The sequence below is a fragment of the Rhinolophus sinicus genome, chromosome 9 (assembly GCF_057876585.1).
Source record: "Rhinolophus sinicus isolate RSI-liver-muscle chromosome 9, RSI-T2T, whole genome shotgun sequence".
Classification (NCBI taxonomy): domain Eukaryota; kingdom Metazoa; phylum Chordata; class Mammalia; order Chiroptera; family Rhinolophidae; genus Rhinolophus; species Rhinolophus sinicus.
This window is the reverse complement of record NC_142509.1, coordinates 18,535,576-18,559,767: the sequence shown is the minus strand read 5'-3', so window position 1 is coordinate 18,559,767 and position 24,192 is coordinate 18,535,576. Positions and strand designations below refer to the sequence as shown.

Below are 24,192 nucleotides of genomic sequence, written 5' to 3'. Positions count from 1 at the left end.
CGGGCCTCAGCTGCAGCACGGCCTGGAGCCGGTGGCTCCCCACCCCACTGGAATAGGTCCCTCTCTGCAAATAAAGCCCAGCTGAGCTGATGGGGCTGGGGCAGCCAGTTCTTACCAGATGCTCGTGCTGTTTGGGGTTCCCCATGGCCGGCGCTGCGTCAGCCTCCCCTGCAGCCCCAGAGCTGGCCCTGGCTCATGCTTGTTGAGCAAATTTCCCAACGTCCCTCTGTGTGTGTGTGTGTGTGTGTGTCTGGACAGAGTCTGTGAGTAAATGCCAGCACCAGTGATAACAGGTTTATAGGGAAGTTCCATGACGGAAGTGCCACCTGCTCTGACATACCCTAATTTTAGAATTCTTACACATATTTAGAGATCAGCATTTCAAAATTTGTGTTTTTAATCAAACAAATTCCTGCACTTCCTTTAAAGGGCCTTCCCAATTTTTTTTTAAATTAAAATTTATTGGGGTGACAATGGTTACTAAAATTACATAGGTTTCAAGTATACAATTCTGTATTACATCATCTTTGTATCACATTGTGTGTTTACCACCCAGAGTCAGGTCTCCTTCTATCACCATATATTTGACCCTGAAGGGCCTTCCTAATTGACCCCGATCTATCTCACTTCCTCCTCCTTCACTGACCTCTATAAGCCCTGTCACCCATGTGCCCTTATCCACAAGGGCCCTTCCCTTGCAGCCCAGAGCTGCCCCCCCTTCTCCCCCTGTAGGGGTCTTCCTACCCCCTCCTGGACACAATGGCCCCGAGGCACGTGGCAGTAACAGCTCGTGTGGTCCTCAATAACCCCATGAGGTAGATCTGATCAGCCACTCTTTGCAGATAAAGAAACCGAGCCTTACAAATACTGATGGGCTTGCCCAGGTCACCCAGTTGTACGGGTGGAGGCAGGCATGGAGTGGTGCCTGGGGCTGACCAGGGGGCTCCTCCTGAGGCTCACAGGCGGGTGAGTATGGGGACAGGACACAGCAGCAGAGCAGGGCAGAGCGTGGGAGACCCACGTGTATGAGGGAGTCCTGGCTCCACCCCCCAGAGGCGCTGAGAGGCCACAGCCTATCACCATGGAAACCAGGCAGGGGCTCCTGGAGCCAGGAGCTCTGGTTTGGATTTCAAACCCAATGCCGCTCTCTCAGAAGCAACTTGGTCAAACTTTCCAAATAAGAAAAGTGGGAAATAAAAAGAGAGAGGGAGAGAGACAAATTCCCAGAATGAAGCCACCCCAGAAAGCAGACCTGGCCTCTGAGCTCAGAAAGCTTTGTCTCTGTGGCAGAGTGGGGGCAGGGCAGCCTCTCTGGGGCTCATGCCCCTCTTTCCAGGGAGACTGGGCGGGCAGGGGCTCAGCCAGAGCAGGTGGGGCCCAGCTCTTCCTGTCTGCTGTAATGGCTATCCTTTCATGTTTCCCAGTGGGAGGTGAGAAAGGGTTCTTTTGGAAAACTGGCTGGAAAACCACTGGCCCACCTTTGGAGATGGGAAAACTGAAGTCAGATGGGGCTGGGACCAGGAAGTCAACAGCAAGACTAAACTCTGAGGGCAGGGCAGCTTCCGCCAGGCCTGGGGTCTATGGATCAGGCCCAATGTGGACTGGGCACTGTGGTAGCCAGAGTCCCTGCCTGCCACTCAAAGCCCTGGCCACACCTACATACAGGGCAATTAGCACCACGCACAGCAACGGGACTTGTGTGATGGGAGCCCACAGGCCAGAGCATGACCTTCAACCCTGGGGCTCAAGGGCAGCCAGGGCCCCCGGAGAGCTTCAGGCAGCCCTGGGCTCCCCAGAATCCAACACAAAGAAACCTGCTGGCCCTGCCAGGGGAGACGCTTTTGGAGCAACTGCAACAGTGCCCGTCTCTGGCCCACGGGAGGTACCGCCTAGGCCCCTCACTTGGGCTGCCAGGGCCAATGCCCATTGCCTCAGGAAACCCAGCCTCCCTTTGGGGCTTCCATTCTAGCTTAGGGTGCTCAGGGTGGCCGAGGCTGCCTCTCTGAACTCCTCTGTAGGTACCAATGATCTTCTGGGAGGGACACCCAAGAAGCCTTGGCAAGGAAGGGGAGGCAAATGGACAGGAGGGAGACACCAAGGGGTAGCAACCCTGGGGGGGATGGGCGACAAAGGTGACCTAATACACCCTGCCCTCCCCTCTGTCCCCACTTCTGTTGCCAGACCTCTTTGGGACCCTCATATGCTCTCCACCCCTGCCACCTCCCACACCCAGAATCCCTCCTGGCTGGGGATGCTATGGCTCACTGTTTTTATTATCCAGGTAGGTTTTTGGGGGGCAAAAAGGGAATGTTAAATGGGAACAACAGCCCCCCAGTCATTAGCGCTGTGGTGAAGGCCAGGCAGGGCAGGCTGGGTCCCTCCTGAGTGATCTGGGACCCCTGCCTGCCTCCCTAGGACAGGACAGTCACACACACTGATGGGGGTGGGGCCGGAAACCAGCCATGTCCTGACTGCACCAGGCTGCTCCTTGGGGCTCAGATGTGTAGCTCGTGGCCACCTAAGCACACTGTTGGGGCCACAGGGCTCTGGAGTGTCCAGTGCTGGACGCACGCACCTCCCACTGCACAGATGAGGAGACAGTCTGAGCAGCACGTAATACCTGCGGAGGACACAGTGCTGGCGCATCCTGGCTCTCTGTCCTGGGGCTTGCTACCTCAGTTTCCTCATCTGCAGACAGGATAACCTGATGCCCCTCCTTCCTGCCGGGTTTGGATGGGGCCAGCTGGTTGGGGCCAGGCAAGGATGCAGCCCAGGGCAGAGGTGGGCAGTCATAGCAGCATCTACAGGCTCCCTCTGCCCTGGGCACCGCGGCCGTGCAGTACGGGCTCTAACCTTGAATCCTGCAGGCTGGGTGCAGGTTTGTGTGTGGGGGGCAGGGACAGGCCTGAGTTCTCCCCAGCCAGGCTCTGTGGGGTGGGAATCCCAGCTCTGCTCCTCACAGGCTGAGTGACCCTGGGTCTGTGCTGCCCTTTGTGGGTCTCAGCTTGCTCATCATAAGTGGAGCTCACGGGGCTGTGGGGCGGAGTAAGTCAGGGAGTGTCTAGAAGGTGCCTGCTACCCGACATTCTCTGTACCCCAGGGAAGCAAGCCCTGTGGCCTCCCTCTTCTCAGCAGAAGCCCACTCACTGACATTCTTTCCCAGCTCTGCTTAGGAGCCAGGCTGTACCCACTGTTTCCCATAGGCTGGGGGGTGGGGCACAGGGAGGGCCTGTATCTGGAGTGAGCACCCACGCTGGGCCAAGTGAACAGAACAGAGGCTGACACTGCCAAGCCTTCTCATTTCCAAAAGGGCATGTTCTCCAGTGACTCCCACAGCAGGGGCCTGCCAGGGAGCCCCTCTTCCTCCCGGCCCTGAGATGGGGTTCCCACAGCTCCTGCCTCCCCGGGTCCTGCTGCGTCAGCAGCCACAGCTCTCCCTCCGCCTCTCTCCCAGCTGTCCTCGGGTCCTTGGTCTGAGTGGGCCGCCTGCCCTGCTCCTCTGGCCAAAGCCTCATCATCAAAGGCTCCGTGCCTCCTCCCTCCTCTGGGAAGTCACCTCCCCCTGGACCCCCAGGACCAGGGTGCTGCCCCTCCAAACAGCACCCCTGGGCCTGGGGCAGTGTCCCAGGAGGACAAAGCTCAGAGTGGTCTGTCCAAGCCGCCTCAGAAAGACATGGCAGGGACACTTATGCCAAGAGCAAACCTCTGAAAAATAACTAGCAGTGGGAAAAGAAGTCCACACGGAAAAATGTTCTTCTCTTCAGGAATGTTAAACAGCGAGCTCCCAACTAAGCACCCTACTGTACACAAACACTGCAGGCCCCCTGGGCTGCCCAGAAACTCTGGCATGGAGGCCACCCATAGGATGTGGGTCCCAGGCCTGCACTCCAGGCTGCGCTCTGCTGCTTATAGGTTGTGTGCAGGGCAAGTCACGGCTGTGCAGGCTGCAGGGGTTTTGAACCCCCTCGCAGGACTGCCATGGGGGGTCATGAACGCTAAGGGCTTAAGCACATCCTCTCTCTGCCCAAGCATCCGGGTCCTGCCACAATTGTGAATCCACACCTGGAGATGGAAACCGTCTCCCAGGGCCAGAAAAGAATGCACATCCAGATGACCATCTAAAGGCTGCTTCCATGTGGTTGGGTTTTTCTTTTTTTTTCGTTTTTTAATTCTAACTGTGAATAAGGATGGCTTGCCTTGGGCAGAGCTTTCTGACTGTGCTGAGTCCTGTCAGGGTGGGATCCTGGGTCTCATCTCGCTTTGTCTCCTCTGTGCGCTTCCTCCCAGTCCCCTGGGTGAGGACACATGCAGCTTCTAAGGCGGGAATCAGCCCTGCCCCACCTGCTTCCTCTCCCGCTCACACTGTCCCCACAGACAAGGAGGCGGGGACCTGGATGGGAAGGCCTGGGGCATCTGCTCCAAGCGGAACCAGGGCCCAGCACGCAGGAAGCTGTGAAGTTCAGCGAAGCTTGCAGAGCCCAGGACAGGAGAAGGAAGGAAAGCCTGGGATAAGCTAAGAAGCCACACAAGTTTGCTAACCTTTTTAAGACTTAAAAACTGGACCTTTTTTTCCCTGGAGAACTTGAAATGATTCTTTTGTTTACTCTGCTTTTGCAATGGGCCCATAGATCATCTCAGCAAAGCTAAAAATAGCACCAGGGCAGCAATTCCTACTACAGCCAAGAAACTCGTATTTCAATTTAAACTTTTCCCTTCTTTTCTATCCTCTAATTCCCAGTGTGATGTAATTGGGTTTCCTTTAACCTTGCTGCTGCAAGGCTCTGGTGATCTTACTGAGGAGGAGAAAGGGGAGGCCGGCTGACCTGCCACAGGCACGGCCATCAAGGGCGGGGCCGAGAGCACAAGCCGAGCCCCTTGGGCGACGCAATGTCCATGGCCATCGGTGATTAGGTGTCATGGGGGAAGAAGAAAAGCCACAACAAATCCCAGACAATTCCTTCTGAGAATCGGAAGATGTCAGGGCCTAGGAGCTGAGGCCACAGCAAGAGAAACAGTAAAATGATGGGCAGTGGCCCTTCAGTGTCCCGCAGGCACATATACACACAGACCCAGCGCCCACACACCAGACAGACACACAGGGCAGTGGACCTGGTGCCCCAGACCAAAGCTGAGCACCAGGCCTGGCTTTCTGGGCCCACTTCTAACCCCTCCCCCAGACACCCCCCCACTTCCGTCCTTACCGCCCACAGGTGCCCTGGTCCTTCCTCTGCCTATCTTTGGAGTCCATCCACTGGCTGCCATTCTCTTTGCCCCTGACTTGGTTCTAAGGCTGATTCCCACCTTAGAAACTGACATTGCTGCTGAGCCTGGATCCCAGCTCAGGAGCCGGTGTGCAGTGTGGCCAAGCCTCAGCTTCCTCATCTGTAAGGCAGGAATAATGGCACCACCTATGTCTTGTGGGTCAGGAGAATTCCGTGAGCTGTTGTGTGTGGTGCAGCCCTGAGGAGCGGCAGGTCAGCAGTGCTCCCAGGCCCTGCCCCAGCCTGGCCCCTTCGTCACGCTGATGTCGTGGCATGACGCCTAGAAGATCTCCTTCACCCGAGCCCCTCTGCCCCAGGAGAAAGCCCCCACTCTGCCCCTGACCCACGTGGGCAGGGCCTAGCGGTGTCGGCCACTGCCCCTGCAGCGCCCGTCCGAGGGCCCGCCCTGGCTCACACAGCTCCCTCTGCTCGGAAGCCCGTCCCAGCTCTGTTGTGCAGGCACCTCCACCAACATCACCTCCTGTCTCTCTCACCCTCTGCTCACTCTCCAGTTACGGGGTCTGGGCTCCAAAAGGGATGGGGGCTTGTTCAGCCCCGGTGTCTCAAAGGGCATGCGTGCAAAGGTGACTGCAATAGTGGGGCTCAGGAGGGCCCGACACTGGCCAGAGGAGATTAGCCATGGGCAGGGCGAGGGGTCAAAAGGAGGTAAGCAGAGCTGGGGAAGGCTGGGCTGTGTAGTGACACCGCATATGGAAAAGCCTCTGAGGGGATCACAAAGGAAGCCCTGACTGCAAAAATGGCCCTCGACCTACATGCTTTAAAAGGCCCAGGAATGCACTGAGGGAGGCCAAAGGCCTGTGGGCAGGAAGGACAACCACAGCCAGGCAAGGTTCCAAAACTCTGGGAGGCCTAAGTGTGGAGGAACCTACCTGTGGCTTCGACAAACCCAATCCTGTCCCCACGTCCCGACAGCCCCTCACCATCTACCCAGCCCTACCCAAACCGTGGGCCCCCACAACCGCTGCTCACCTGATCACCTCCCCCAGGGACCTAGGTGCCCCTCAAGAGTGAGCCTCTCTCATGGCTTGAGGGAAGATAAAATGGGCCAAAGGTGACCCAAGGGCCAAGCGAGAGTGCTTCACCACTAAGAGGTCTCAGGGAGGGGCCAGGGACTCCACCCCTTGAAGGAGGGGGGCGGAGGGGTACGGACACAATCTGTTCCTCTCACCACCCCTCCCCACGTGTGCACAGCAGACACCACCAATGGAGCAGAGAGAGCCCGGATATGGCCCCTGAATTCCCAACAACATATCAGCTAAGTGCACGAGCCTTGGAGTAGGACGGACCTGGATTTGAATCCCAGCCTGGCCACTTGGTAGCGGTGTGATCTCGGGCCACTCCCTCAGCTTCTGTACCTCATTCACGGGTGTCCGATATAACCAGCGTCCCTCAGGGCCCTGGCAACTATGTCACGACTGCTGGCAACTACAGAAGCACACTTGACAAGCACCCCATCCACTCCTCTCCTAATATCCAGAGTCAGCCGGGAAGTGGCCTGTGAACAGGGCCACAAGCTCTGCTGTCCAAGGGGAGGGGCCAGGTTTCTGGTCAGCCTGGTGGGTAGAGGGTAGAAAAGGGCTTTTGGTTGTCGCAGCCTTTGGCACCTATTGGTATCAACTTCCCCATCTGTATGATGGGGACAATACAGTATCTAAGCCTCCCAGACATACTGTGGAGGACCAGAGAAGGCACCCCAAGTAAGGCTCCTAGACAGTGCCATAAACGGGGCCGGTCCTGCCGCTGCCCTGCTGCTGCGAGCTGCCACAGGTTGGGCCATGCACAGATGGTTTAGCATTTCAGGCAGGGTGGCAGCCTCCACTACTGCTGTGCTCGGCCTCAGGAGCCCCAGCACCTGGGTGGGCCTGGAGGATCTACCAGAGAGGTGGCCTAATCCAGCCAGCCAGCCATTCCAGGCCATGCCCATACAGGTCCAGTGCCCAGGTCAGTTGACAGTGCAGTGCGGCCACCAAGGGCGGCCCTGGTCTATACCTGGCCCAGCTACCGACCCCATGCCTCCATCAACCTGGAATCGCAGCCTCACCTCCTAGGGCAGGGCTAGATGCCCATGTTGCCTGACTCATTGCCCCCCCATCCTGCCAATGGGCCGTTCGGGCAATACTCCTACTTGGGAGCAACAGGGCCAATCCCCGTGTAGGAGCCAGTGGGTCCCGGGCTTTCCACCCTTCCTCCCTCAAGAGCGGCTGCCGGTCACCACCCACGGGCTTCAGCACTAGACAGACACACACATCCTTTCTCCAGCATTGCCGGGTGTGGGACCTCGGTCAAGGCACCTACCTCCTAGCACCGCCATGAAATGGGACTAATAATCCAGCCTTGCGGATCAGCCTGTGGACCCCGGGCCTTGTTGGCAGTGCAGGTGGCCCAGGGCCTGGCACACAGTAGGGCAACACGCTCCTTGAGGTCTGGACAGAGGGACAAGCAGAGGTGGACCGTGAATGGGTCACAACCAGTCCTGCGTAGAGAGGTGATGTGGGTGGGAACAACTCCAGGAAAGGTGTGGCGCGGTCGCCAAGCGGGCACTTCCTATCCTGATGTTCCCTGGCCGTGTCCAGAGAGGGAGGGCAGGACTCAGCACTGGAGGAGCTGCACTGGGGCGCCCGTGGGCTGGGCCAAGCTCCCCTCACTGATGCTCCTGGGGCTTGTTTACTGCTGGGAAACAACACAGATCTGCTGCTGCCTGGGGCAGTGTGAGGTATAATTAACTGGGTGGAGACCAACACCTCATCCCTGGGTTGTGTTTCTGATGTCTGCTGGCAAAGGCCCTGAACTTGGGGCTGGTGTCTGGGGGCGGGTGTCAGTGACTCAGCTGTGGGGTGGATGTGAGCAAGGCAGAGGCTCCCACAGGCCCACCTGCACGGCACCTGTCGGGGGGCTGGGAGGGGATGGGAGGGAAAGTCCAAGTCTGGCCCTGCAACAGGAGGCAGCTGTCTGCAGTACAGACCCCAGGGCCTGGTCCCCCACGCCAGGATGGTGCCTGTTCCCCTTACTCTGGGGCTGCTGCTCCCTAGTTAACCTTGTCGCAGGGAACTCTCAAGGGCGAGAGGAACTCATGGTCACTAGGCATGCCCTGCCTGCTGGGCACCGTGCCAGGGGATGCACTGGGAGGCGATGGGAATGCTGTTCCTGGGGTGCGAGGGTGCACTGGGCTCCAGGGCTGTGCCCGGCCCAGCACCACTAGCCTCCATCTGGACCACGGGCTCTCAGGCTCCCGAGGTGGAAGGGCACTGGCTGAGGCCTGGCCTGTACAATGGGCACCGTCTCAGGCTGGCCTTGTGGTAGGCTCAGAGGCTAGGCTGCCTTCTGGTCTCCGCAAAGGCCCCCATTGTGCCTGCCCCCCAACACCACCTGGCATCTGCTCACTGGGTGGAGGGAGGAGGAATTCCCCAAGGCCACACAACCAACTGGTGGCAAGTCAGACTAGAATGGGTATGACTGATTCTTAGCAAAATGGAAAGGGTACCAGGGGCTTTCGAGACCTTCTGTCCTGCCCCCAGCTGGCCGCCCAACCAGTGAGGGCCCTTCTTCTCATATCAGGGCCCTCACGAGCACTCTGGCTCCAGGGCTGGGGGCCGCACAGCGCAAATGCTTAAAGAAATAAAGATGGTTCCTGACAGCTGTATCTCCCATCAGTTAAGTAACATGGAGTCAGGACAAACAGAACCACCAGGCCTGTGTGGTGACTCCCAGGCAGGAGCTCACACTACCGCCTGGGCAGACAAAGGCACTGGCCACAGGCATGGGGAGGGTCTCAGCCACCCCACCCAGTCACACCACAGATGGGCCAAAATGAAAGTTGCCTGTGGTTCTGAGTGCCAGGAGGGGGCAGAACAGTGGCTGGTAGGAGGGAACGTGGCCCGGCTCTGCAGAACCATCTGGCAATGCGTGGAGGACCTGTGACCCGGCCTCCAATCCTAGAGACTTTCACAGGGGAGGAAGGAGACTGGGGAAGGCAGCGCTTTTGTACTGGTGGAGAACTGGGCCACCTACCCACTGGGAAGAGGGCAGGTAGGGGAGCTGTGGGACAGTCAGACAGCAGAGCACTACACAGCTGCGACCAAGAAGGAGTGAGCACGTCCACAGGTACCAACAGCCGACCCAGGCCACATAGAAAGGGGCCCATGTGGCAATCAGGGAAGGCCATACCATATGTCAGGTGACCCCGCTTGAGCCAGGGCAGCCCTGGAGCCTCTGGAGGCCCTGGCCAGGCAAGAGCTAAGGTTCCCCCCAACCCCACTCCAGCCATATCCCTTCTGGTACCAGCACTACCGTCCTGAAGCACCACTGGGATCCACAGACAAGCCCCAAGGCCCTGTGCAGGCTGATTTCCAGTCCTAAGGATGAGTTGTGTGATGTCCCAAGTGTGTGTTAATGACTCCTGTCTCCCTGTCATGACCACCCTGCCTAGGGTCAGCCCCGTGCCCTATGTGGGGTCAAGTAAGAGGCGGAGTAGCCAAAAGCTAAGCCTGCCTGAGCTGAAAGTCTGCACTCTTCTCGGTGACCCTAGGTCCCGGGGACCTGCCCCCAGATGCTACCAGCCACGGATTGCTTGCCTGTGTCACAGGCAGATCCCACGTGGGTGGGAGTGGCTGTGGAGGAGGCACTGAAGCAGGGCAGCCAAGCTGCTGCAAGCTAGCACCTCCCCTACACACCCTCAAACTCAGGCCACAGCCGTTGCCAGCCTGCACAGCCTCAGAAACAGGAAGCAGGTGGGCCCATGGCTCCCTTTACTTCTTTCACAGTGGCTGGAAACTGGGTTGAAATAAGAAAAAAAACCCTGCTTGCTAAAATAAGCAAACATTTTGGGGAAGGAGGGAGAGCCATCTCTAGCTTGGTTACTATGGGAACGTTTCTGCATCAACTACAATAAGGAGAGAAGTTCTCCCTGGCCAGAGCAGCCCAGCTCCGACGGCCCACCTGCCCAGAAGTGTGCATACCTGCACAGGAAGCCACGGAAACTTCTGGGCACTCAGAGATGAGCCCTCAGCTTCCATGGTATGTTTGGTGCCTGCTTTCTGCCCCAGGGAGGGACAGCGCTCTGGCTCCCACTCAGGGCTGGCACTGGCTCAGGAGGGCTCCTATGTCCCCAGGCCCAACCCTGGCCTCACTGCCTCCTGCTCCAGCCCTCCATGTCTTCCCAGCCCTCCCCCCACCCCACCAATGCTGTGAACTGTGAAAGGACAGGCATCAAGGCCTAGGCCAGGCCCAGCCAGGGCAGAAAAGACCACAAGACCTCAACCAATGACATTCGACAATTCTGGCTCTGTTTTGGCAAAGACAAGACTACGCTGCCTGGTGGGAGAGGGCTGGGGTAATGGAGCCTTCAGCTGAGGCTCTGGCTTGCCCTGGAGTATGAGCCCCAGCCCCGAGCTCCAACCTGCTTGGCAGACAGCCCACAAGCAAGGATTTTCCTGGGCAGAGGAAAGGGGTGGCTGGGAACTGTTCCCTCTCAGTCAAGTTGGGAACAATGGGACTGGAGATGGACCAAGTTCATCTCTCTCTCTCTCTCTCTCTCTCTCTCACATGTTTGTCCAACCACACTGCTGGGCCCTGTCACATGCCACATCTCTGCTGCTGCAGGGCCCTAGTCCACTGTGGGCCAGGCCCTGTGTGCGAGGAGCTCCAGTCAAGAAAGCTAACTGGAGCCCCAGGTCACACTCAGCCACCCTTCAGCACCCATCCCTCCCGCTCCCCAAGAAGGCTCAGCCAGCACTGCCTCAGGCGTGGTCCAGCCTTGAGGAGCTCCCGCAAGGGTGCCTCTAACCCTGGCCTCCCTCTCTTGCCCCTTCCTGGCTGAGCAGCACCCATCCTCCCCGTGAGAGCCCTGCCTCCAGCCCACCCAGACTCCTCGAGGATTTCCCCATCTCTCCCCCAGGTCCCGTAGCATCCTACAGGGGCCCAGTACGAAGGGACATGCATGTGGGCTCTGCTGCAAGCCTTCGAGCATCCTATGCAGGGACCTCCCAGCGGCCAGCACGGGCTGGACCAGGAGAACATGCCTGGAGACCATGTATTAAGGGAGAAGACACGACTATAAACAATCCACAAATGCTCAGTGAGCACCTCCTCTGGCCCACGCCAGGACAGGCCAGGGACTCAAAGAAGAACGCGGGGATAGCACAAAGACACTTGCCTAAGGAGGGTGCCTACAGCTTGCCTGTGAGCACAAAGACTGGCCCCATGGATGTTCTGACCCAAGGAGACTGTGGCCCGCGTACAACACAACCCTGGAGGCAGCTGCAAAGAGCAAGATGGCCTATACTTCTCACAGGGAAACTCGCCAAGATTTAGTGTCAGAGAAAAAAAGCAAGTTGCTGAAAAGTACCCCTTCGCACACACATTTTTTAAAGCTGCATGACAAATCTGTCTGATTTTGTACACACACAACTGAGAAAAAAACCAAACAGCCCAGCCACTCATGGAAGTCCCTCTGAGAAGGGCATGGTGCCTGGGGGGGGGGGGGGGAGCAAACCATGGGGTCCGAGCTCTATTATGAACTATTTACAGTGACAAGGCGACACAATTTTCAAAAATTGTCACTGAAAAATAACAGGGGGGTCCCCTAGCCTGGGCCCTGAGGATGACGGGGGGTGGAAGGGGGGGCACCCAGACCGCCCCTTGGGTTTGTGATGCCAAAGCTGGGCAGCCTGGTGGCCCAGGACAGTGGGGGCTTAGTGGGATGGCAGTTAGGGTGGCCGATGACCCTGCCTCCCCCTCCCTGCACCGCCTCACAAGGGCTGCCCCGCGCCCCAGGCCTCTGCCCTCACTCAGGCGGTAAACCCCAGTGCTCATGAGAAGGGAGAAGAACCAGCCTGCTCCTCCTGACCTCCTGCCTCAGCGGTCAGAGACGCGGCCCCATCACAGCAGTCAGCTGTCTCCTGCTCCATAAACGTGGTCGCAAACAGCTTCCTCACACTTGGTAAAATCTGCTGGACAAACTCATGTGCTGAGAGCCCCAAGGGTCCTACTTTCTGATGTGCTGGGTGTAGCCCTGGCTGGAGGCCATCTCCACTCTGGAGGTCCACCTCGAGGAGTGGCAAGGACAGGGTGGAGTGGGTCGGCAAGGGCCATCCTGTCACCAACCAGCGGGGAGCGCCTCTCCCTCTGTGACTTTATAAATGGGGCCACGAGTGTCTGTCTGGGCTCTGCCCAGAGGTGAACCTTTCAGGCTCAAGGAGCATGAGCAGCCCCAGGCCACCTCCAAAGAGAAGAGCTGAGAAAGCAGAGTGGCCAGGACTCAGGCTGGGCGAGGGCCCAAGGGTGGTAAAAGCACTGGGTCTCTGGGAAGCACAGAGGAGCAAACAGCTGACCTGGAGGAGGCAAAGCACTGAAAACATCAGTCCCGGCTGAGTGGCCTGGGTCTACAGGGGCTTCCCACTGTGGGGGAGAAGTTGCCCATGTGCCAGGCCCACCCGGGGCTCTGCTGGTCTTCTCTCCCATAGGCACAGCCTGACTGCCCTTCTACAGGACTCATTTTCCGGGAGGCCCTGGAAACCACAGGAGGAGCTGTGGGAAGCGAGCCCAAAGGAGAAGGGAACTGGAACACCTGGCCTCCAGCTCAGACATGCTCCAGCCGGGCAGGCATGAGGTGTCAGCCTCCTGAACTCTCCCGTTAGGAAGGCTGAGTGCTTCACCAGTGAGGAAGAAAGGGGGTCTCCTTCCCACATCACTGCACAGTGCTTAAGGGCAAAGCACCAACAGCCGGGGAGGGGAGAGGAAGGGAAACTGTTTTCTTGAGCACCTACCACGTGCCATACCCCGAGTTAGGGCCATTACCGCATTATCTAACTTGATCACTGCAATTACTCTTCGAAGCAGGTAACAGGAGCCTGTTTTATCAGGGAAATAACTGACTCAGGAGCTCACTGAATGTAAGCCACCTGCCTGGTTCTAACTTTAGTTTAAGCAACTGCAGAGAAAAAAGTCCACAAAACACTGACAAAGGGCCCATCTCATTCATATGTGAAGAGTTCTTATAACTCAGTAAGGACCAACAATGCAATAGGAAAATGAACATGAGTAGAAACTGCACAGAAGAGAAATTAAAACTGCTAACATATCACGGTCAATGGCGCTCATAATGAATGAAACAATTGTATTTTTCGCCTAGTGAAGAACAAATAGGAGACAGTTCAATAACACAGAGTGTTGATGACGTCTGAGAAAATGAGCCTAAGGTTGGGCGTGTGGGCTGGCTCTCTGAAGGGTAGTATCTACTAAAACTTTAAAGGCACCCCAAACCCTTTGACCCAGGAACTGTTTCTAGGAGTTCATCCTATGAATGGACTCCCGAATATGCACAAAGATGTATATTTGTACGAAGCATTGTTTGTGGTAACAAAAGACCGGAAACAATCAATAGGGGATGGGTAGGTAAATTGTGGGACATCCATATGTTGGGAGTACTATGCAGCTATAAAAAAGAAGAAGCAAGTTCTAAAACACTTTCCAAGATATACTCTAAAGTGGGGAGAAAAAGCAAGGAGCAGAAGCATGTGTACTTTGTCCTTTGAGTACATCTCTGTGCACTGGCTTATAAATAGGCAGACACCCTCTGGGAGGACACACACAGGACAGAGACCAGTGGCTGCTACAGGGCAGTGGCTGCGGCCTGGGCATCTGGGTGGGAGGGAGCTTCTCTTTCACTACAAACTCCTTGGTACAACTTGGTACTGTGCAGACTGATCACAGATTACATCTACTATTTGTCTATAAAATACCCACAGAGAGAGGGGTGGCAGACACAGGGCTGCCCTGCAGAAGCTCAGCCTGTGAGAGGAGAACTATGGACCCAGACACCCCACCACCTGGCTGGCTCTCAGTGGGGACCTTACCTTGCCCATATGCCTCCAGAACCAGCCTCCATCACACCCCTCCAGACCTAAGACCTGTCTTTCTCGGCTCCTGTTCAGGTCAACCCTGCCCTTCAGTTTCTCTACATGTAACAAGGAATCAGGGAAAATACAGAAGAAACCAAAGCTCAGAGGGTCCATGTGACTTGCCAAAGCCACCCAGCTGGGGGCTGGCTGTGCTGAGAGAGATGGTGGAAGACGGGTGACAACTTGGCAGTGGAACAGAGTGAGGAGGGGCCATCTGTCTCTGTGCAGGGCAGAGTGAATGAGGGAGGCCTGGGCCCAGGTGGGGCAGATGTGGGCCCTCGGCGCCTCAAGGATGGGGGGCAGACAGGCCGCGGTGCTGGGCCATGTCCTGCCTGAGGCGTGGGTCTCCACCCGCACGGAATGTGAGGAGTAGAAGGGCACTAAAAGCCCAGCACTGGCCAAACTTGTTGTTTTTAAGCAGCAGACCTGGCTTCAGTCAGAATCTCCAGGTGCCCCAGACCACACGGAGGGCACACAGAGCTGCTCTAGGGAAGTAGGGCTGGGGGCGTGCAGCCCCTCTCACTACTGCCTGCCATGGCTCCAGAATACCTGGGGCTCCAGAGAACACACCGAGCTTGTCCATGCCTCTCCTCAAAGATGGGCAAACTGGTGCCCAGATGCGGCAGCGACATGCCAGAAGTCACTCGGCAAGCACGGCCCCACTCCCGAGACTGGCGCACTCTCGACTGCGCCACCCTGCCTGCCCTCTGAGGATGCCGCAAACCCGTGGTCCTGGGAACGCCCACACAGGGGTCCATTCGCACGCCTTTGGTGAAAAGCAGTGGCAGCAAGCAGCCTCGGAAATCAACAAGGCAAAGTACTCACGTTGAAGAAATTGGTCTTGTTCCTCTCGCAGAAGAGCCCCTGTGCCGGCATGTGCTGCAGTTGTTGCCAAGGGATACTGCTGCCTAGCAACACATCGCGGGCCCACTGGAGGTTCTGGGGAAACAAGAAATAGGTTGGAAATGAGTGTGTGGGCAGCTCACGGCGCCCACGGGGAAGGCAGGCAGTCCCCTCCTTCCTGGCTTCACTGGCAAAGCGGCTCCTGCCGACATCGATCCCGCAGCTCTGCCTGCTGGCTTTGATCATCTGGCTGTGGGGTGCATTTCTGGAACTGATTTATTGCCTGCAACAGCTGACTCAGGACAGCGTGGCCTCAGACTGCCCAAGGAGGGCATAGACAGGGACCCCTCACCCTGACCAACTATGCAAAGCTGCTGCATGGATCCAGCACCCCACCTTCTGTTGGGGGACCCCAGCTAGCCCAAATGGTCAGTTCTGACTTGTTACGATGTCAGCAGTTGTCCTCCTTATCATGGGCAGCAACACAGCCACCTTAGGTTCAGACCCAATGGGGCACTGCAGGAAGCCAGGGGCCTGCATGCTTTTTGGGGATGGGGCTCTGTCCAAGTGCTCAGGCTGGTGTTCTCTGGGCAATGGTGCCTCTTGGTGGAACCTGGTGGGGTGGTAATGAGAGCCTGCTGACTCAGGCGGGACTCGGGGGCAGGGTGAGACTGGGCATGGGCCTGGCTGCCTTGGCCTTCTCTGGAAGCTTCTCATGGATCCAGAGCAGCCTTTTTCCCACCAGCTGCCTGGCTGGCCACCTTCCCCTCTAAGGTCTTTACCATGGTGGCTCCCATGGCCAGGCCCAGTGCTAAGGGCCCTGCATGTATCGCACCTTGGGACAATGTTGTTCTATAGGGAGAGGCCTGCGTGGCAGAGCTGGACCTGGCACTCAGGACTGCACAATGCCAGACCCTTTTCTCCACAGTACCCTCCTCCCCAGCCATTCAGTCCTCCCCCCACCCTCCCATTCACCGCCCAAGTCCCTTCCTTGCCTTCCCACCCCTTGGGCCGGGCCTTCATCACCTCACATCCCAACTACTGTGAACGCCCTCTCACTTCGCAGCCTGAGAGCCTGTCCCACCTGCTCCCACTGTTCACTACTGGTCAGGCTGAACTTCTGAAATAGTGTGAACTTCATCACAACTTTAGGCAAAAGTGCAAACCCCAGCTCCCTGACTTATTGGCAGGGGGGCCCCACTGGTCTGCTTCTGAGCCTCTGCTCCCACCTCTGCACAGACAGTCATGCCACAGAGGCTTCTGTGGGGCTGAGGGCTGCTCCATACCCAGCACGGGGTGGGACCCTGCAGCTGGGTGGCAGTGGGGCACACAGGAACGAGGGTCCATCTGGCATAGGGACAGGTGAGCTTTAAAGCACGCATTTCCTGGATGACACACTCACAGAAGACAAAGCTGGCTCTTGGGAAGCCCAAAGGAGAACATCATCTCCTAGGGGAAGCCTGGATGATTAAGCCTGGCATCAATTCCAAGGCTAATTTCTACAGGGACATGGCCTGGCTCTAGGAGTGGCTGAAGGCTGAGGCCCCTTAAAGGCGAGGCTGCCCTGGCCTAAGTAAGCACGCTCAACGTGGGGCTAGGGCCAGGGGGTTCATGGATAGCCCAGAGCACCAGGGGAGCAGGGACAGCCCCAGGTGTGTACAAGAGGGCACGTGCTGTCCACGCCCCTCTCCATGGTTGACCCTTCTGGCACCGCACTCAGGCAGCTTGCTTTCTTGCTCAGAGCCCGCCCCCAGAGGGAAGGCCCTGAGCAGGAGTCACACCAAGGGCTTTATGGGGGCCCCTCTCACTGAGTCTCAGTGGCTGTCAGGAGTGACAGCTGCAGCTGCAGTCTGTTGAGACATTTTTTTCCAGGACTCACAGGCTTTTCTAGGGCCTCAGAGATCCATGCCGAAGCTGTTCACAGTCAGTGATGGGGGCTTCCTGTCCACTGAGGCACCCCTTCTCTGACCCTACGTTGGGGAGACAGAAGCAGGCAGAGGAGAAGGGCTACCTGGGTATCAAGAGTCCTCGATCCTCAACCAGGCCCCTGCTCAGGAGCACGGGGCTACTCTGCTCCGCACTCCGGAATCAGAGTGAACTACCCAGTCCCAGCCTTCAACTTTTGAGCTCTGTGTCAGCAGGATCAACTTGCAGTTCACATTCAAATGCCCTAGCAGGGCCCAGCGGTCTGGCTCAGAGACCCTGCCTCCCAGACCAGTCCATTAAGCCGCCTCCTGAGGCCAATGACAAGTCCCAGCCCAGTGCTTTCTGACCCTCACCTGTACCCCTGCCCCACAGCCTGGGGAGGGAGGGCTGGCCTTGGAGAAACAGTACAAAGTGGAGAAACAGGGTCGGTCGGGAGTGCTTCATTACAAGGAATAAAATCCAACTCAGATTAGCTCAAGTGGGCTCCTGAGTGCCCTGGGACTTGGGGGGGGGGGGGGGGGAGGAACAGGGTCCAAAGAGAAGGTAAAGCCTCAGGCTTCAGATAGTTTCAGGAGAAAGGCTCATGACTGCATCAGTGCTCAGCCATGACCTCTCAGGTTCAGGGTCACTTGGTTCAAAATCTGGCCTGAGGGAGATTTGAGAGGCTGGGCCTGGGCACATGTCTCCTGCTAGTCTCATCAGCCACGGGTGGAACCTCACCCATGGAAAGGAGCACAGGACAGGAGACCACTACCTGTACTTTGAATACGATAGGTGAGCCTACCCACCCATGACCATGGGGCTAGGGTGCAAAGGAGACCCCCCTCAAGTCCAGCCTGAGTAGGTCAGGGAGGCTTCTGGAGGAGGTGACACCTGAGCTATGGTTTGCACAAGGCTGTCAAGGGGCTGACGGGCTCACTGAGGCAAGAGCCTGGACAAGCAAGGCAGCCAGAGGAGGCAAAGACCAGACGCGGCCAACCACCAGGCCAGTGGGGCGGCTGCAAAGCAGGGGAGGGCATGGGCACAGGACTGCCCAGGGACCAGAGCCCGTGCAGGCCCCAGGCAACCTCTCCTCCAGCTGAGTGGCCCCAGGAGACCCAGGGCATAGGCCTGGCTTGTACTGCACAGAAGGCCTGAGAGAAGTTACCTCAGAGCTATGACCCTAAAGCCTTTTCTGGGGCTCCTTGGGGACTGGTGGGAAGTGTCCGGGTAACCCCTTTAAGTAACAGCATTGTTTTTGGGGAGGGGTGGGGAAACAAGTCTTGAAGAAGCATCTCCAGTCACCGTTTTCTTAAGAATACCAAGAAAATAAAACCCAACAGATTTCCTTCCGGCTGGGCACAGCATGGAGGCTGGGGAAAGTTGGGGGTGGGGGACACCTTGGTCCAGGCCCCAAGGCTATAGGACAGGAAGGTACAGCCCTCTGTGGCTTCTGTTTCTGCCACCACTCTACAGTTTCTCCAATGACATCAGCACTAAGACTACCCTCCTGCCGGACAGTCAGCGAAAGCATGGAGGCCCAGGGAGGGAGAAGGCACTGGGAGAGGTTCCAGGGCTCTCAGAGACCCGAAAACCAGGTACTTGAGGAGTTAGGAAGCACCGGCCTGCCAAACCCAACCAGGATCAGCAATTAGCCTCCTGCAGACTCGGCCGCTGCACATCAGCAGGGAGTGTGGCTCCCCAGCTGTCTCCCAGGCCCACCAGAGAAAGAGCTGGTCGATAACTAAGGCACAAAGTGTCCAGACGGCCCTTCATGTCTGAGGCCCCAGACAGGAGCTGACAGGAACTGGGCTGGGAGGCGAGGTGAGGGGCAGGGAGAGCTGACCTGCACACTGCACCCTTCTAGCAATGAAGAAACTGAGGCTCAGACAGGTTCCAGAACTGGCCCAAGGCGCCATAGCCAAGAAATGGCAGAGCTAGGCTGGCCTACCAGTCTAGGCCAGAGGGACTCGGAGGCTGGGTTCTTCCCCTGTCCCCCACAGGGTGAGCCAGTCACTTTACAAACCTGCCCGGTCAACTGTTGTGTGCTTGGCACTGAGCCGGCCACCGGGGCAGCTCCCACAGCAGCCCCCTCAGGCCCCGTTGCCCACACCACTGGCCCACAGCCTCTGGCTCATCAACACCTCTAGGAATGGGAGGAACACCACGGGGCGGCATGCCACAGAAAGGCACGGATCTTCCTGGGATACATGGGTCCCCTGAGGCTTGTGCACGGACGCTACGCTGACAGAGGGCAGAACGCACTAAATGCCCTCAAGAGGGGCAGATGGCGAAGGGATCCTGATGAGAGGCATTCCTCTGCTTGAAGGCCTCACCTTCCTCAAAGTGAGGCCCAGCGCCACCCTTTACCCACATGCCAGCTTGTCCCCCCACCCCCACCCCGTGCTCAGCCCTCGCCACACTTGCCTCAGCCCCACCTTGGTCCCTGTAGGTCTCTCGGTCTGGCACTGTCTCTCACCCCACCTCCACGGCCCCATGGCCATCTTACACAGCCTCTGCCACTGACTCGCTGACAGCTTTGCTGTCTGCCCCTACTTGTCTGTCAGCCCCATGAGGGCAGGGATGAGCTCTGACTTCCTTACCGACACCTCCTCAGGGGCCAGACCAGTATGAGGCCCAAAGAAGGATGAGACAAATATTTGGGGAAAGAATGAAAGGAAAACAGGTAGCTTGTAGAAAACTGTGTCTGACAGGCCAAAGGGACAGTTGAGGCCCAGAGGTAGGAAGGGGCCATAGTATATAGGGGGATAGGGGGACTCCGGGCACTGGAGAGGGGAGTGCTGCGGAGCAGAGCTGCTGCGCTGGGGCTCTTTTATTCGAGTGAGCTGTAGGGCTCATGTGCTGGGGCAGACTGAAGCATGAGGTCTGTCTTTAATAAAACACCCCTTACTATTCTCTAGAACAACTACTCAGAAGCCCGAGGTCTGCCGCGCAGGTCTCCACAGGGGCAGCGTGTATACGCTGCCTCAGTGTGTTTTCACTCTCCATCCCGCTGTGCACACTCGAGGCAGAGCCTTCGCTATGCACACCTCTATCCTCAGCACCTCCAATGGCCTCGCACACAACCACCGCTCTGCAGCCAGCTGCTGAGGGAATGAATGAACCACCTGCAGGAAAGCACAGGAACCACGCTGGAGGGAATACACTAAAACACAAGCAGTTCTGCCATGTCATGGGTTGTGGGACAACGAGGTGGTGGTAGTTTCACTCATCTTTCCAAACTTAAACAGTAATATCTGTAATGGATGCTGCTGGCAGAGTGCTCAACCCATTTCAACAGCTGGAATCCACATCTCTCTGTGGAGAGAGGACCAGGAAAACAGCCAGCCCTCATGGGGGCCATCTGCCCCACCTCTTCTGGCCCCTGAAGGCACAGCAGGCTTCAAACCACGTGGCAAACAGATTTTGAAGTGCACAGTCAAGATTCGTAAGTTGAGAAATACACGGAGTTTTCACTTTGCAAACCACATAAAAGCCTGCCAAGAACCGGACGGCTGGGATCTGCAGGGGCCCAGGGCTTCCTTGTGGGGGGCTGAGGTATGGCATCCTTTCGCAGTGGGGCCACTTCTGTGTGCACAGAAAGGGTGCAGGGGCTGAAGAAGGCAGCAACACCCTGCTCTGGCCAGCACGCCCCCGTGACACTTAGTTCCACTATGTGACAGAGAATGCAAAGTTCACATCTGTCCCTGGGGTGCTCACTTGCATATATGCAGCAGGAAGGGGATGACTACATCACGGCCTGGAACATCAACTCTGTCACACCCAGTCAGGTGGCGCAGGGTCCTCCTCAGAGGCCGTCTCATTTACCCTGGCTCCACAGGTTCCATATGTGAGCCATGAGCTGATGGCACAGGGACATGGGGATCTGTACACATAACAGAAGGGCGAGGGGTAGTGGTTCACACCTAGGCTCACTCAGACCAGTACACAAGCCGCCTCCGAAGTTGAAGGCCAGCGGCTTCCCCTGGAGATAGCATGGCACAACAAGCCCTCCAAGCAGGAGGCGTCTCTATCTAAACAGTCCGAAACAGACTTGGGGCCTGGGTTCATCTCACACAGGTCCTAGGCTAAGGAAGCGGGTCTGATTGGGCTGGAGCAGCCAGACCGCTACGCCGACACACACCGAATAAGGACGGGTCCTTGCCATCTATCACACAGAGGACGAGCCACAGCAGGGGCTGGGTAACAACGCTTTGTGGCTGCTGCCAGGAACACGCTGGGATGGGGAAAGGGGGCCTGTGGTGGGCCTACAGCGTTGCTCAGTGAGTGGCCTCTGCCCCCGTCTGAGTGGCGAGCACGTGGCTTGCAAGGCAGACTGCTTGTCATCGGGATGCACGTTTCCTGCCTGGTGAGGCAGCATTAACTCACTTGAACCTCACAACAAAACCTACAGAGAAAGTGCCATTATCCCCACTCTACAGCTTAAGAGACTTGGAAGCTGGCTTGAAACTGGAAGCTGGCTGTCTGGCTGAGCCTGAGGTTCAGGGAGCCGGCACTCGGGAGGGGAGGCTCAGATTCTAGTATGTGCTCTAGCAAGGGGGACAAGTGGTGGAAGGGGGACACATCCTAAACACAGGCTCTGGGAAGGACCAGGTCTGGGATCAGGGAGGGCTGACTAGCCCCTTCCCCATCTCACACCCCTCGGTCTCCTGAACAATCCTCACCTGGGTGTCATGTCCTGCTGACAACTTGGGTGCAAGGTGTGTCAGAGCTGTTCCAGCCCAGAGGGGAAAAACTACACTGCAGAAGGTGGGCTTCACCCCACAGCACAGCAAGTGAGGCTCAGGCCGCCCTCCAGTGGGAAGAAAGCCCTCTGACCAAGCGCAAGTTGACTGGAGGTCAAGCGTTGATATGGGCAGTGCTGGGGCCAGATGACATAGGCAGAGCCCCAGCCCAGGGCCTGGAAGTGGGCTGTGCACTGAGCCTCAGGCTGGCAGCCTCTCCCACAGTACAGGCCCTGCTCCTCTTCTTTCCCTCCTCGCTTGGGGGTGCTGAACTGCCCTGGCTTGCTGCCCTGCTCTGGCCACAAGGACCAACAGCAGACCTATTACTGTCTGACTGCCATGCTTGGACATGACCCCCTTGAGGGTGGGTGGGGGTGTATCAGCCTTACTTCTGCTAACTGCCCAGCCTCTGCCACCAGGCCTAGCACACAGTGGACTTTCAGTGCACATTTGCTAGGTCAGTCCTGATGCAGCCATCAGCTGCTCTGTGGCTTTAGTGAGAAGCTGGGCATCCACCCCACCTGACTATGTAAAGGATCTGAGTCAGATGGCCTCTCTCCTCCGTCTGGAAGGAAAAGCAGAGTAAAGATGCGAGCCTTAGGGGCCCTCACCAGCCTGGCCGCCCCTGGGAGCAGAGTCTAGGCCCCACCACATCCTCGCCAAAGGCTGTGAGACAAGCTGCTATCTCCTCTGAGCCTCAGTTCCCTGCCCCCTGCCAGGCAGGCTGCTGTGAGAAGCAACACTGAGGCACTGGCCTAGGCCAGGCTGTCCTGATGCCCCACTGGAATCAGCTTCTCTCTGAAGGTACTGAGTGACCTGCGAGGACCAGAGAGAGCAAAGAATGAGAAGAACACCCCTATCTCCGAATTGAGGCCGAGCAACAACCACTAGCAAAGCAGGTTTGAGGAGAGGCAGTGACCCAATCATGAGGCCTCCACAGGAAACTGGCTCTGGACAGAACCACCACTGTTCCCAAACCCTGGTGCCCACGCTCTTGCCTTAGGGCTGCCACCAGGGCAGCAGCTCTCATGCACCTCCAGGAACCCGGGAGCAGAGGCTGAATGAAGTCTTTTTGATCCCAGCCATCCTAGTGGGTGTGAAGTAGCATCTGAATGGCTTGGATTCACATTTCCCTGATGGTTAATGGCGAGCATCTTTTCCTGCGCTTATTAGCCATCTGTATATCTTCTTTGGAGAAATGTCTATTCAGACCCTTCTCCCATTTTTAAATTGGGTTGTCTTTTAATTATGGAGTTATAAGAATTCTTCATATATTCTAGATATAAGTCCCTTACCAGATACATGATTTGTAAACATGTCTCCATTCTGTGGATTGTACATTTACTTTATAGTGTCCTTTGAAGAACAAAAGTTTTAAATTTTGATGGTGTCCAGTTCATTTCATTTGGTCACTTGTGCTTTTGGTGTCATATCTAAGAAACCATAGCCTAATCCCAGGTCATGAAGATTTACACCTATGTGTTCTCCCAGAGGTCTTACAGTTTTAGCTCTGAAATTTAGATCTTTGTTCCATTTTAACTTTTGTACATGGTGTGTAGCAGGAGTCCGACTTCGTTCTTTTGCATGTGGCTATACAGTTATCCCAGCGCCACTGTTGAAAAAGACTGCCCTTTCACCCACTGAAGTACCTTGGTACCCTTGCCAAAAATTAATTGACCACAGGTGAATGTGTTTATTTCTGGACTCGCAATTCTATTCCATTGATCTGTATCTTCATCCTTAGGCCAGAACCACATTTTTTTTTCCATTTTTAATTGTGGTACAAAACATATAACATAAACTTTACATCTTAACCATTTTTAAGTGTATTAGTTCAGTAGTGTTAAGTATATTTATAATGTTGTGCGCCAGATTTCCAGAACTTTTTCATCTTGTAAAACTGAGACTCTATACCCATTAAAGAACAACTTATTTCCCCCACCCCACAGCCCCTAGCAACCACCATTCTACTTTCTGTCTCTATGGTCCTGACTCCTCTAGATATGGCATATAAATGGAATCATATAGTATTTGCCTTTTGGTGACTGACGTATTTCACTTGGCACAATATCCTCAAGCTTCACACATGCTGTAGCATGTGTCAAAATTTCCTTCCTTTTTAAGGCTGAATAATAATCCACACTGTTTTGATTACTGTAAATTTGTAGTTAAGTTTTAAAATTGGGAAGTGTGAATCCTCCAAGTTTATTCTTTTTCAAGACTGGTTCCAAGGACCATTTTATAACCCACTCTGTCCTGGACCACTCAAAGCAGGAGGTAGGGAGTTCAGTTTCCCAACTGAGCCCCAGACAGTGGGTGGGGAGAGTCAGGGCAGGGGTGCCCATGGATCACATCAGTGAAGGCCAGAACCCCCATGATAAATAGTATCCCGAAGCCAAGTGGTCTCCCTCCTGGGCTACCCACAAGCGTTCAGGGAGCCAGGCCTTTATGAGCACAGACTGACAGGCCAAGGCGCAAAACCCCAGTGAAGACTATGATCTCAGAGATTAGAAGTGGTGT

At 56.5% G+C, this 24,192-nt stretch overlaps 1 protein-coding gene across 5 annotated transcripts in view; it reads right to left on the bottom strand.

The window, feature by feature from the left end:
• CABIN1 (calcineurin binding protein 1) overlaps positions 1–24,192 on the bottom strand; it is a 146,181-nt gene that overhangs the window by 30,799 nt on the left and 91,190 nt on the right. For all 5 annotated transcript variants that reach the window (XM_074321575.2, XM_019710328.3, XM_074321576.2 and 2 more), the window contains exon 29: positions 15,005–15,118. In XM_074321575.2, the coding sequence (XP_074177676.2) occupies positions 15,005–15,118 (114 nt within the window). The remainder of the gene's footprint in view (positions 1–15,004; positions 15,119–24,192) is intronic.